The sequence below is a fragment of the Octopus sinensis genome, linkage group LG2 (assembly GCF_006345805.1).
Source record: "Octopus sinensis linkage group LG2, ASM634580v1, whole genome shotgun sequence".
Classification (NCBI taxonomy): Eukaryota; Metazoa; Mollusca; class Cephalopoda; order Octopoda; family Octopodidae; genus Octopus; species Octopus sinensis.
The window spans coordinates 184,313,637-184,328,203 of NC_042998.1; the positions used below are offsets into that span (position 1 = coordinate 184,313,637).

At 33.7% G+C, this 14,567-nt stretch overlaps 1 protein-coding gene across 3 annotated transcripts in view; it reads left to right on the plus strand.

The window, feature by feature from the left end:
• Nucleotides 1–138: 138 nt before the first annotated feature.
• LOC115224119 (protein PAT1 homolog 1) overlaps nt 139–14,567 on the plus strand; it is a 56,774-nt gene continuing 42,345 nt past the window's right edge. For 2 of the 3 annotated variants that reach the window (XR_004997925.1, XM_029794926.2), the window contains exons 1-5: nt 139–268; nt 10,225–10,336; nt 12,249–12,412; nt 13,630–13,767; nt 14,079–14,147. Coding sequence is in view for 2 of the 3 variants with exons in the window: in XM_029794926.2 (XP_029650786.1) it covers nt 230–268; nt 10,225–10,336; nt 12,249–12,412; nt 13,630–13,767; nt 14,079–14,147 (522 nt within the window). In the remaining variant the exon portion in view is untranslated. The remainder of the gene's footprint in view (nt 269–10,224; nt 10,337–12,248; nt 12,413–13,629; nt 13,768–14,078; nt 14,148–14,567) is intronic. The other variant, XM_029794934.2, reaches the window with a different exon arrangement.

Sequence of the window (14,567 nt, forward strand, 5' to 3'; positions counted from 1 at the left end):
TACTCTCGAACCTATGCTATTATTTTAAAACAGAAAATATTTGAAATTTATTTCTAAACATAAAATGAATTTCTAATTAAAAGAAATAAAAATACGATTAAAATATATACTTATATTTCTTTTTGAATTCAAAAGCATATATCTGTACGTTGTCTAATAAACATCTCTGCGTCAAGAGTATATTTTTGGAGTTAGTCACGGAAGGAAAAGAAACTAAAAATGACTTGACATGGAAGGTTCAATTTTGGACTATGAATCTGAGTTTTCTGTGAGTATAGAGGATAAATTTTTAAATATATACTTATAATATAATGCTATTTAATGCAGAACAAATGTATTACGGATTAAAGATATTGACATTGTATGTGCTTAAAAATTAATTAGACTTAGATTTCAATGAGCAGCAAGTGCGCGCTTCCTTTAGAAATGCGTGTTAAACATAAATAGCAACATAACTATTGATATTATTTTTCTGTTTTGCTACGTGAGCGATTATTTTAGTTCACAAGATAGCTTAACCATTCTCCTTAGTCTGAATATACAAATGCATGTTTCAGTTGAGAAACTGGGTTTTAACTATATATTTCTTATTTTTCTTTTCTTTACGGATGTACGTAGGATTTATTGTTCATTTCTTTAGCTATAAAACATACAACTTATTAATATTTTATGCTTTAAACACTTTGAGACGTGTAACAGTCTATTTAATTCGAAATATTAATGTTTTATATCATTGTAACAATACTCTGTATGTCTGTTCACCCGTCAATAATCCGTATTCAAAGATGACAACCCATTACGTTTTAACTTAACACCAACTATATTTGTTAGATTTTTACATTAAATATGATAGATACATTTCAAAGTCTTTAATTTCGTCAATTTTTTATCTAAAATTCCTGAAACTATTCCGTATTTTGAGCTTTCAAAACGAATTATTTCTAAACTCTAGCTAAATGAGCCTCATTTAAGTTTATATAATGGCTAAATATATTCTTGTTTCATTTTATTTTTGGAGAGGATTACTATTAGTTATCACTATTCAAAATTTATAAAATGTATGAATATTTTTGGTAAATTTTACCTTTTTTTTTTTTCGTCTAAATGTACATTTGTTTTTCGCTATGTACCACCAAATTATCAGTGTACTGATATATTTTTTTAATTTTATTTTGTTGATTCTAATGTTTTAGCTATCACTTTGAGCTAGAAATACTTCAATATTTCTAAGTTTGGAGTTATTAGGAAAAGACAAAAAGAAAAAAAAACCTTTTAGCATTTTATGATACTATATGAATTTAGTTTTGAATCCTATTTACGTACTTATATTTGTACATGTCTACATTTTCTCAAATGAAATACATGAAACACTTAACGCGCACATGCCTTTTCAAATACATGCACAAGCGCGCGACTTTGAAGAGGAAGAGTAATTTGAAAGACTAGGTTCCTTGGTTCATAATTGAATAAGCTCGGATGTTTCCACATCGCTATAAATCTCTTCGATGAACATGCATTTAGGTTTTCTAGAGGTTCAGTAAGATACTACGTTATACTATACACTTATTTCTACCTGCAAAGCCCTTGTGAATGCAGGAAAGAATTTTGTTTCATAAGAAATAATTTAGTATTAATTTTCCTTTAATTAGTGTGTATTAGTGACAAATACCTGTCCATGTTTATCTTTCCAACAATGAACTTATATTATTATTCAAAAGCACCACAGGCTAAAAAACACAAGCAAACATAATTATTCCAGCAGATAAACCTTCTTCGTATTACACCCTGTCTTAAGAGAAAAGTTGCAATTTGTCTGAAATATCTTGTTCGGTGGTAGGGGGGATATGCTTAAAGCTGGAATATCTTTTTGATCCGCGGACTGATCCGAGTTTAAATATCTAGCACCATCATTGTCATAAAATAGAAACATGTTTCAACCCTAAATTTTAGGCCATAATACTTGACACTAAAGATGCTCTGTTAAAGGAAGGAATTTCAATGGACATTAGTATATTTACATATCGTTGTTTTGCCTCGGGTCTTATCTTTTTCTCGGACAGGACCACAATATCACTCACCCCCATTTTTTTTTTTTTTTTTTTTTTAAGATAGTACAGTGTAATTTGTAGATTTAGCTGTTATTTCTTGTAGGTTGAATACCTTATTAGTTGTTGATTTGTTTGCATTGTTATGGATCCTGGGCATTGACTTGCTCTCAAGAGTTCAATAGTTCAGTGTGTGAGTGAAAGGACCAGCTCAAGTACCGAAGTTATTGAACAGCATAAAATATGACTACGATTTGGAGGATATAAATATATTTGGAAGCTTTCGGTTTTACATACATTAATCTCGTCATGAACATTTTTTTTCTCGTTAAAGCACAAAGTGAAAACATAAGCAATATCGATTCTTTTTGAGGTCTCATTGGATCCAAAACCATGAAACAGTTATTGTGTTATGTTTTCAGCACAAACTGCGCTGTTTAACTGGTTGTAAGTGCATACATATGTGTAAGCAGTTTCCTAACGTTTTATATGCCAAAATTCAAAATTGGGAAATGACTTATTAAAAATAACACTTCCGCCTCTGCATTCAAAGTGATTCACTCATATAACATACACAAACAAGATGTGTTCTATTTCTTTTGCTTCGTCTTAAGCTTTCTTGATAAAATCTGACTATTGTATTTATCTCCCTTTGTTGTCGCTTGGTTTAATAATAATAATGGAATTATTGTATACAGTGCTCAGGTGCACCACAAGCAAGTTTCTGATACTTTCGCTCGGTTCATCTTTCCCGCACCATTAGCTTTGTATCCATGTATACCCTCTCTGAATTAAGATTGAAAATTAACATTTGATGGTACCATTCAGCTAGTCTTATTCTACAGTCTAGATTAACTTTTAGAAGTCATAAGCATTGTTCTTCATCTAACAGTAAACTGAAACAGCAGGAATGAATTGGTCTGATATTAAAAGACGAGTTAGGTCTAAATCGCATTATTAATGTATCTTGTACAACAGATATTTCAATAAAAGTCTGTTCGCATATGACTGAAAATAGAAATATTGAAGATGTAGGATATGCACACAAGAACAATCTCTGTAATCATAGGAGCAGCAAAACATGGACTTGGATTATCAGAATCTCTATTCTCTTTGAGATCCTGCCTTTGTTTAATAAAAAAAACTTTCAGGAAAAGTATTTTTAAAATCTGGTTTATATCCTCAAATTTGCTTTACCATGGAGTTAAAGAATAATTTTGGTAAAGTATACTATACAAAATATAATAAACATTTAATAGAATACAACTATTTAGCATTGTTTTTTTTTTTTTTACATTTAATATTGAATTACTTTGCCATTTTTAGTCTACTTTCCTGTGTTGGCTTGTTGTTTGGTTCAACTGTTTCTGTGCCAAATCTTTCCATGCATTTCAGCCTTATGGCTGACATATAAATCCTTGTTGCTCATTATTCTTTCTCAAATTTTTCTCTTTATCATTAACACTTTCACTAGATGTGACAGTCTTCTACAGGTTTTCCTGCATTTAAGACATTTACCTCTTAGTCTAACTTGAGATATCGTTCACTATAGTAACCAACCTCCTTTTTCCTTTTGAAAACTGCTACTATGGAAGCACTCGCTCTACCTCCAGTGATTCACATAAACTCAGTTATTTACTGCATGTTTCTATGAATATTTAAGCGTGCATAAAATTTCTTATTTTGGTCAGTCACTCCTAAGCCATTTTGAACTTTTTCCCATTGCAGGCCATTATTCTTCAGACTCTGGCAAAAGCTTTTTCTAGGTGAATAATTACAAAGTAGTTTTGCTTCTAAGTATTTCTTTTGAAATTCTTACAGCAAACATAAAATACAGAATTCAATCAAAATCTGTGAACTAACCCATGCCAGCATGGAAAACAGACGTTAAACAATGATGTTAAATAGACATACCTTGATTCCTCCTTCTAAATCTTTTAGAGTAGCTGACAGTAGTGATGTTAGGTTAGTCATTAGGTAAAATTGTATTCCTTCTCAATCTAATTTGCTAAGGAAATGACTGGTGCTTTTAATATCTCAACTATCTCTGAAGATCCTGCAGATTTTGTTTTCACTTTTTTATTCATTCTCTTGTGTGCATACATATCTATATAAATCAACATCATTCATCTGGGAATTTTGTGCCAACAGTTGTGAGATTAACCATTTCTATGGCAAACATATCTCACTCTGGAATTCATTCTCTACCCATGCTATTTCAGCATTGCCCCACAAATGTTTCACTTGAACGTCACCAATTATGTCGATCTCACAAGGCTGACATGACTTGCAAAAGTTGCCAGATTTGCTTCCACTCTACTGACTAATTATAACTTGAATACAAGAATTAATAGTTGACAGGTGCACACAGTCGTTTCCCCCATACCCTACCCCATCACTCCATATGCCTCTTTCTCTTAGCAATTTAACTATTAAAAAAATCCATCTTGGAAAATATGGTTAACTATTGCTTAACTATTCTAACAGAAGGGTTCTTGACATAGCCTGTTGGTGAACATCACACCCCTGCTATGGTGTTTCCGTCTGTCTCCCCAACTCTGTTGGCTGTAACTTGAAATAAAATTTGGATGAAATGGATTCTGCAGACTGCTATGAAAGTCCAAGGTGCATTCCAGAAGTATTCTGACTTTTTTAGGAGAGAAATTTTAAAAATTGTACAAAACTGTTTTTCAAATTAGGACCCTCTGGCTTCAAAGCACATCTAGTGCTTCAGCCGCTTAATGCTGTCCACTACCCTTGTTACAGCCTCCTTGATCTTCTCAAATTTGGAACAACCGAAAGTCACAGGGAGCAAGGTCTGGACTGTAGGGAAGGTTAGGGATAGTTTTGATGCCCATTTCTGTCAAGTAGTTGATTGCCAGGATGAAACTGTGGACTGATGCAGGTACTCTGCCTTTTGCAATGAAATCTCTTCCTGAACTCCTTCAAAACTACAATTATTTTTGGTTGACTGACCAGAAGGTATCTTGTGGGTGTAGATGATGCTTTTGCTGTTAAAAAAGGGGTATGTTCAGCTTTGCCTGGCTTCTTGTGCCAGCAGCAAACATGCTCGGCTCATGCAAGTTAATCCATAAACTTGGAGCATTTCATAAGCAACATTTTTGCTCAGTTTAACAACTTTATTGTATAATGAGCTTCTTGTTCCAATTGCATTCAGAAAACTAGTCAGTTGTGACAAGCAGTGTTTAGTAGGGTGTGTTCAAAGAGCTCTTACAGTTGTCTCCAAGTCAGCTTATTAGATGTATAATAATGATATACTAAAATTAGAATAATCTAGGACACAAAACTGCCTCTCCTAAAATAAAGTCTTGAAATTTTGGCATGCACTTTGCAAATCTAGGTAAGAACTGACACAATTGTGTAAAGGGGTCTCAGTCTTATCAATAACACAAAATGCATTCAGGAAAGTGGTTTATAACAAGAAGGGCATCCAGCTATCTAAGAACACATCAGCATGATTGTCAAGTCAGTGAAAAGTCCTAATTGCATATACAGAGCCTACATTTATGTTAGAACTGTGCTCAATAGTGGGTGAGTAGCCAGTTGCAAACACCTGGCCATGCTGTGAGAATTCGTGCAATCATTTGATGATGGTCAAATGAAAACTTGACCATTATAAAATGATTTCACTATCTCTCTTCCCTTTCTGATGCAGAAAGTCCACCACCAGAAACTCCCCTGCTCCACTGGTAGGTACAAAACTTGAGGACTGGCACCATCAGCTTTGTCACAATGAAAAGTGGGTCTGAAGAGATTATAGAGATATTAGTGAAATGAGTAGATGTACTCTCTTACAAGAGGTAAGAGCAGTGCCTCAGCTAGACTTGTAATGGGTAAAGAACAGAAGTGCAAATTTTTGTTGGTATGTAACAGTACTGGAGTTGGAAATGTAGACCTGTTAGTACAGAAATGGATAAAGAATTAAAGTCATCAGAATATGTGATCATTAAGTTTAGACTAGTCATATGACATATCTAAATCAGGACTGAATGAATAAAAAGACTACTTTTATGAATTTCTTTTGCCTCCCTCTTTGATAATAGCATCAAGATTGGTGACATCATTGAACATGGTAGCTATTCCAAACATACAAGACTATGTTTATGGTACATGGAGTGAATAGAGATATATGAATTCACTATTTGCAACACTACGTTCAAGAAATCATTCATCCATCTTATCACCTACCACTCCAGCAGATACACAAACTATATACATGTCCCACTTACTAGGGAAAAGACTAGGCAGATGATTGTGAATACAAAGTCTTTCACCAATGAAGAATGCACCACTTAACATTGATTAGTGATATCAGTAAGACCTAGGCAGATCCAAAAGCACAAGACAACCCAGAGAAGGAAAATATGGAAACTGTTAAATTTCTTGGCCAAGTATATATCTATCCTGTAATATAGACAATTTGGAGTTTCTTTGAGATAGCCTACTGCAAAATACAGACCATATCTGTAAATGGGACAAGGATTTAATCAAGCAGAAAGTGATGAAGTTGTGGATTGGCATGGTAGATAAAGCCTTAAAATCTAAAAAAAAACAAGCCTGGAAAGATTAAAGGCAGAGCAAAGAATATAGATGGGTGCAATGTGTAGCCAGGAGGGAAGCTGTAAGAGGTTTGTCAATATTCTGTGATAAGAGGATTAGAGGATAAAGTGCTCCACTGCAAAGTAGTGTGCCGGTGTGAAATGGGATGCAGTGAGGGGAAAATGTGTATGCAATCATAGCAGTGCACTGACATAAGTGGCCTAGAAATGTTATTGTAAGGAAGTTGCTGAATGAAGAGAAAATGAGAGACTGGGTCTATTCTAAGTATACCCAGTTTCTATTGAAATTAACTGCTTTATGGTTGAAATTTCCATTAAAGATGTACGAGATACTGAAAACATTCTGCAAAGCAAGACCTGCATTAGTCTTTTATATAGTCAAGTAGTATAGGAACATACCATATGCAGTGATTTTATGTCAATGTCATTAACTGCTACAAGAGTGAAGTCTCTCTAGAAAGATGGACAGAAACTACAGAGCCATCACATTAACAGACCAAAAGGCAAAAATATTAGCTTAGATGTTACGTAGTTTGGCTTTGTACTTGGATGGGGGACTACTGATATCCTCTTCTTGGTGAGACAAGTTATTTGCAAAAAAAAAAAAACCCACTATGCATAGCAATTTTGACCCGGAGAAGGTAATTTGACAGTGCTGTGCTCTGTAGGATGGTTGCTACCAAGAAACCTAGGTATAGATGAATAGCATGTTCAATGATAAATTTACATGCAAGCAGGTGTCCAACAGGGCTCCATTTTTGTTACAGTTCTCCAGGCCATGATGGTTTCAAACTGTTTGTGGGAACTTTTGTATACCAATGATCTAATTTTCACTGTTGAATCTTGAAAAATTAAAGAAGCGATTTGAAATATGGAAGCAAACCTAAAATTGTAAGTTCTAAAAGAAAATCTAGCAAAGATAAAAATTTTAGTTATCAAGAAAGAAAGCAAAAACTTCACTGCCTTCTGAGAACTGGATGTGATCAGTATGTAGAAAAGGAGTAGGTGAATAAATACTGTACCTGGTGTAATGTATGGGTGTCCAAGTGATGTAGTGGAATTGCAGCCTTCGTGTGTAGCAGAAATACAAGAATAATTAGTTGTAAGAGCAGTTGCTCAGTGGATAGCTGATAGTATGTTACCTTTTCAAGTGGATAAGAGCATTTCAAAAACATTGCACTGGAGTAAGAAGTGAAAAGTGTTTAGGGAGTGATTACTCTGCCTGACAACAAAGGGATTCTCTTTCTGATTGAAGAACTGATTGTATGATACTTGTGAATGAAGTGCAATATTGCATGGTTGTGAAATGTAAGCATTGAATACATAAGGAAGATCTGGATCTAGTTTGCTAGAGGAAACTGAACTGGTATGGGATAAGTGATGCGTGTAGAAAATGACAGTTGGGTAACGAGGTATAAAGTAATTGAAGTGCAATGAACTTACAGAAGAGGAAGACATGGGACAAAGTGGTGAAAGCTAATCTTGCGAGGCTGAATCTCACAAGAGATTGCAATAAGTGGCGGGATGTTCTGCTAGACCTATTCAAGCCATACAACCATGGAAGAGCAGACATAAAATGTAGAAATTACAATAGATGAACTTAAAGGCTGCAGGCTGCCAGTAAGTCCCTTTGGTATAAATTCCTTAAGTTCTGTGGTTGCAACATGGTATCAAGTTAGAGAAGACTTGATTTATCAGACCTGTATTTTTGATAGTCTGTGCAGCATATGGACAATTAACTATTAAATAAGTATACCACAAGAAATAGTAAATATATATTATATATAAAAGGAAACAAAAATACGCCTATTCAAACTGCACATAAACACTATTAACGAATAATTTGTGATAATTGAATATGCAAATTTAGCTGACTGCTTGACAGTTTTCAATGTATGAGAATTTCATAGGTACTTAAGTTGAGTGGTGGACCATATGAATATTTTTTTAATTGCACTTGATAGAAAATATTTTTAAAATGTGGAATGTGAGAACTTTCCATTGAAAAACAGTAAGTTGGTAAAAAAAAATTTAGACTTTCTTCGTAAATCTGATCTCGTAAGTTTTTTAAAAAAAGCAAAAAAACAGTATGGTAATGATTAAAAGGATGCTCAAAGCTTTGAAGTAACAATGATAAATGTAAAGAAATTGTGAATTTTCCTTTCTATTTCACGACTGTAAGTAAATGGACATGCTTGATGAGCAGGACGGGTAATAAGTTTATGTAATTGCTGAATGTTCAGGAAACTTTGCTGTCTTTAAATCATTAACATCTATTGTTTTTTTGTAAGATGTTCTTAGTTAAAATGTTTGTCAAACAATTGCTCCATACTGTAACTCTGCTTAAATTACAAGTTGGAAGAAAAGTAAAATATGTTTATAATATTTAAAAATAGCTAAGTTTATGACATATCTAATGATGAAATGCTGGTTCCTGATCCCTTAACTGTTGTGTTTTGAAGGTGACACAGTACCGGTATGTCTACTATTTGTCTGAAATTGCAGTATATATTCTAACCTAATCTTTAGTCTTGCTTCTTTTTCATTGTATCTTGTTGATAGTTTGAATCTTTTTCTGCAAGCGATGTTACTTTTAGAAGTTTCTGGTGTGTTTCTTTATCCTTTATATTCAACTCCTCTGCTCTATAGAAGGTCAATATTTCATATTTATTTAAACCATTGCCTCATAGATGAGTAACTGTACAGCATAATTCAACTTATCATCATCATCATCGTTTAATGTCCGTTTTCTGCGCTAGCACGGGTTGGACGGTTCGACCAGGGGCTGCACCAGGCTCCAGTCTGATCTGGCAGTTTCTACAGCTGGATGCCCTTCCTAACACCAACCACTCCACGAGTGTAGTGGGTGCTTTTTACGTGCAACCTGCACAGGTGCCAGGGGTAGGGTCCAGCATCGGCCACGATCGGTTGGAGCTTTTTATGTGGAAGCCAGCCAATATCTAAATATTAATTTTGAACCTGTAGGAGGACAATTTTTTGTATATGAAACTATTGTTCTTTTGCTCATCATTCTCTCACCATCACTCAACCCTATTACTATTCAAATTTATCAGACCAGCAAACATGTAGCTGCCAGTATTGCCTCTTGTATTACTTGTTCTCAATACTTTCATTCTTACATCACTCCACTTTCACACTGTTTCCCCACAATATCTCTACTCCTTTTACTCTAGCCCCACTGTCATTGCTCTCTTCTATTGACCCCACTCTTGGTCATGCTACCTCCAAATGAAGGTCCTTTAGTTTTGTTCAAGACATGAAAGCCTCTCTGATGTTGGTACCATAATAAAAATGCACTGGCTTTTTGGTGCTAGGAAAGTCATCTAACCATAGAATTCATACCAAAATTGGGATGTATGAACAAGATATGATCCTTTGACTGACTTAGGAGGCAAAACTCTGAACTCTGATTTGGACTGTGTCAATCTGTACAATTTATGCTGTAAAATAATGATTAGCTTTTCCCTTTGTTGAAGAAATGTAGAACATGTGAGCATGAAGCAGAAAATATTAATTTCAGTCTTGGATATCTGAAAATAAGCTTAATAGTCTAACTGGTATATATTTTTTTGCTGCAGGCTCTTGGAGCAGGGAAACTTGGAGAATATGATAATGAACTAATTGAAGCCCCAGAAGATGAAGAAGACAATGATCTCCGAAATGATGAAACTTTTGGACTTTCTGATGATGGTAATTTAAAAAAATTTTTGTTGTTGACACACTCAAAACCTATGTTATCTCAATATATTTTACATATATGCTTTTTCCTCTAAATTTTACCTAATTTATTATAAGTTTTTGTGTTCTTTCTCTTAAAACATTGAGTGAAGTGAGCCAAGGAGGAACCTATAATGGTTGCTTGAATGTCTTGAGACAGCAAGCCAAATCATATCCTACTGTTTTAAAATATGAAGACAGTATAATGTAGTTTTAATAAACATTCTTGAGGAAAAGAAACAGGTGGTCACAACTTTGATACCTTTTAATAGGTTATTCAGTTGGGATCAACTTGGTGCTGGGTTTTCTATGCATGATTCATAGCAGTCTTGGCAATCTTGGAGTAAAATATTTCATTTAATAAAAAAAATATTTGAATATATAACCTAATAACATTATATATATATATATATATATATATATATATAATTATATACACATCATTTAATGTCTGTTGTCCATGCTGGCATGGATTGGATGGTTTGACTGGGCTGGAAGGCTGCACCAAACTTCAGTCTGATTTGGCATGGTATTTTACGGCTGCATGCCTTTACTATTACCAACTACCTTGAGAGTAATGGGTGCTTTTACATGCCACTGGCATGGGTGCCAATTTGCATGACACCAGTGTCTGCCACAACTGATTTTGCTTGGCTTGATGTGTCTTCTTCTCAAGCACAACATAATGCAAAGGTCTTGGTCATTGCCGCTGTGAGGTCCAAGGAACTCTGTCACTTTTCCTGCATGAGGCCCTATATATATATATATATATATATATATTTATTTATATGCATATATACACACATGCCTACATATGTATGTATATGTACATGCAACGAACGCTAAATGATGATGATGAGTACAGGATGTCATAAAAAATGTGAACAAAAGGAGAAATGAGAACATAAACAAAAGCATGGAAAACAAACTTTTTTGAACAACGAAAGAAACAGAGAAACGAGACAGGCAGCATAAAGAACATTCCCTTCATCAGTTGTCCCCTGTTTTTTCTACTCTATGTTTTGAAGGTAGGGACAAGACGCGACTTTGTTAAAACAATCCTTCCCGCAAAGCAAATTAAATAAAATTTGGGATTTTTTGTGGAGGGTTAAAGTGGTAAGAAAAACAGGACAGTAAAAACAAACGGTGAGGGCTGTTAAGCCATTACGAGGTGGAGTGGTGAACGCTGGAAAAATGAGCGTTGAGAAGAGACAGGCAAAAGCACGTTTTTATGGAGGAAGTGGAAGAAAGATAGATAGCCGTTGGTCACTTGTAAATTAACGAGAGTCAAGGAGGAGGAAAGAGAAGGGGAGAGAAAATTTAGAGAAAGGGTGGGAGAATAAAACAATGGTAGAACAAGAGAGGGTGATAGAATAGATAGGTTGTAGAGTGCGCATCAGTATTAAGATAAAACTTACTTGGAAATGGATGCATGGCGTTTGACTATATAATATATATATGTGTGTGTGTGTGCATATATACACACATACATGTACATGCCTACATATGTGTGTGTTTGTGTGTATGTATGTATATATATATATATGAAATGGGGTTAAATGCAGGTGTTATTCAAATCTTTATACTTCTGACATATGTTTCGAAGAAAACATTGGTGTTATTCCAGAGGAAATAAAATGATGTAAAACAATGCTATCTTTTCATCAAAGGGAAAAAAAAGAGAAACAAAGCACATCAATAAGCCATTTTAACCGAATGTGATGACTGCATATATTTTTCCATGTTATTTGTGCACATTGAAAAAATAGACATATATATATTGATTAGATAGAAAAATAAATTAAGATATTGATATGGACTCTTATGTGTTGCTTATTGCTAGGTAGATTAAAAATAAAATTTTAATATTTTTTTCATTTATCAGCATATGAATGGCAGGAAGACCATAATCCATTACAGGCAGGTTTTCCGCTTAATAACAGACCAATTGAAAATCAGGGTCTTGAAAAATCATCTAAGTTGTCTCAGGAGATCACCCCCAAAGCATTCCTAGATGAGAATTTCGAGGATGTCTTCCGAATACAGGAGGTATTTATTTTCATGTGAAGTTATTTCTCTTTATATTTAACCTTGTTTATTTATGCATAATCTTCTTTCATCATAGCCAAACTGTACTAAGGGTATTGAGTTTGTCCAACAAAGGAATATTGCTTTAATTCTGCAATGTCACACATCTATTTCATCAGTGACATTATTATCTCTTATATGGTGTTAAAATATAGCTTTTCATTTTATTGTTAACAATCCAGTCTTTAGTTCAACATTTATTTTTTTCTTTGCTGACTTATTATACATTGTGAAGGTGTGTAGTTTTGTTTTTAGACTCGTGATTGTATTCCTAAAAAAAATCTTTTAACTGAAAAACATGTTGGGGTTGTTAATATGAAGAGCCTCTGATTATTAAATTAATTCCTGTCAAATCCATTCTTGTATGGAAATGTGGGCATTCTTTAAGGATATATAAGATTAATGATTTCCCTATAATAATTTTGCAGTGAAAATTTCCAGAACCTGCATGTTTGACAACAGAAGAATAATGATTTTTTAACCTAGTTAAGTATTATTCCACTTCAGTACCATTAGAATTATACATGCTATTAGTCAGATCCTAAAGGCATCTATAGAAATCTGGAAATGATCATAAGTGGTTACATTACCTGACAATATAGTGCATATGACTTATTTTGTATTAATCTCATGTATAATTAAATTGTTATGTAAACTTATATGTTGAACAAAGTTTTTCTCTTAGCAATTTTTCATTCTAATAACAATATTTAATTTGTGCAATGGCTTATTCAGTATGAGAATCGTTTTATTGGGTAGAGTGTGTCTGTATAGCTATTATCTCTTTAAATTGTTAATGTTCTGCTTTACTTTTCAGTATATAACTTAAATCAGTTGACTTATCTTTTAAGGTTTTGATTGAAATGTTAGAGCTCACTATTGATTGTTCTATGTATTGAGCAATAGGAATGCCCTATTTTCAAAATACCATGGGATATTTAGTTATGATCCTTTATGTTCTCAGTTCAATCCCACTGCGGTCAACATTGCTTTTCATCCTTTCAGGGTCAATAAAATGAACAGCTAAATACTTAGGTTGATTTAATCATATCTTTCTCCAAAAAAATGTGTATCCCTTCTCCCAATCTTAAAAATCAAGATGAGAAAATGTTGAAGTTCATTAGTCCTCATCAAAAAGAAAACTGTCTAAACGAAGGCTTTTTTATTTTCTATTTCAGGAGTTTCTGGAAGAAAGTATTTACAATCTTGTGGTTGATGATGATGAAGAGGAGGATGAGAGGCTTGATTTGTCTGAGAAGAGATTTAGTGGCAATACATCAGTCTCCAATTCAAGTTATGCTAAAGATGTACCAAAAGTAAGCAAGGCAGTGACCTTTGTAACATATGTAATTGTCCAAAGTAGTATTCAAAGTAGGGAACGTTTCTAGGGTCAGTCGCGTTGGAAAGATAATGTCTTGAAACAAAGGATCGTTGGATAAAGATCCTAGCTTTCCCCAAAGCTGATGGTTCTGATTATGACTCTGAATTTGAGAAGCTGAAATCTGCAAATAGTAGAATCTATGATTTATTATAGTATCTATAATTGTTTCATTGAATAAGTTAAATTCCTCTTCTGAACTGTTTACATGTAATCTTACACAGTAATATTTAATTTTTTTTAATTTAGAAACCTATTAATCTTAATCATTTGTTTGGTCCATCATCTCCTCCTGGACTTTTGGATACTGAGCACTTGGTAAGATTATTATTATTACTCTTATTATTATTATTATTATTCTTATTATTATTCTTATTTTACTCTTATTAGTATCAAAGGCAGTGGACTGGAATTTGTAGAGGACTGAACAAAAAACAACTTAAATCATATTCTTCTACAATTGAAGTTCATGAACTGCCAATTTGTTGTTGCATTGGCAAACCCTATTCCTGAAGTTTGTGGTCTGTGCCAATGTTTAATCATTATTGGTACTATATTTTATTAGTTAGGTAGTTGTAACTCTTCAGCTGAAATATCTTCATTTACTGCGATGATTCTCATAAGAGTCATGACAAGTTACCATCTGCTCATCTCTTATTGCTTATATCAAGTGTTAATATTTTGGCAAAAGGTATCTGGAGTTGCTTATAAAATCTTGGTTGGGAATAGCTTCTCACC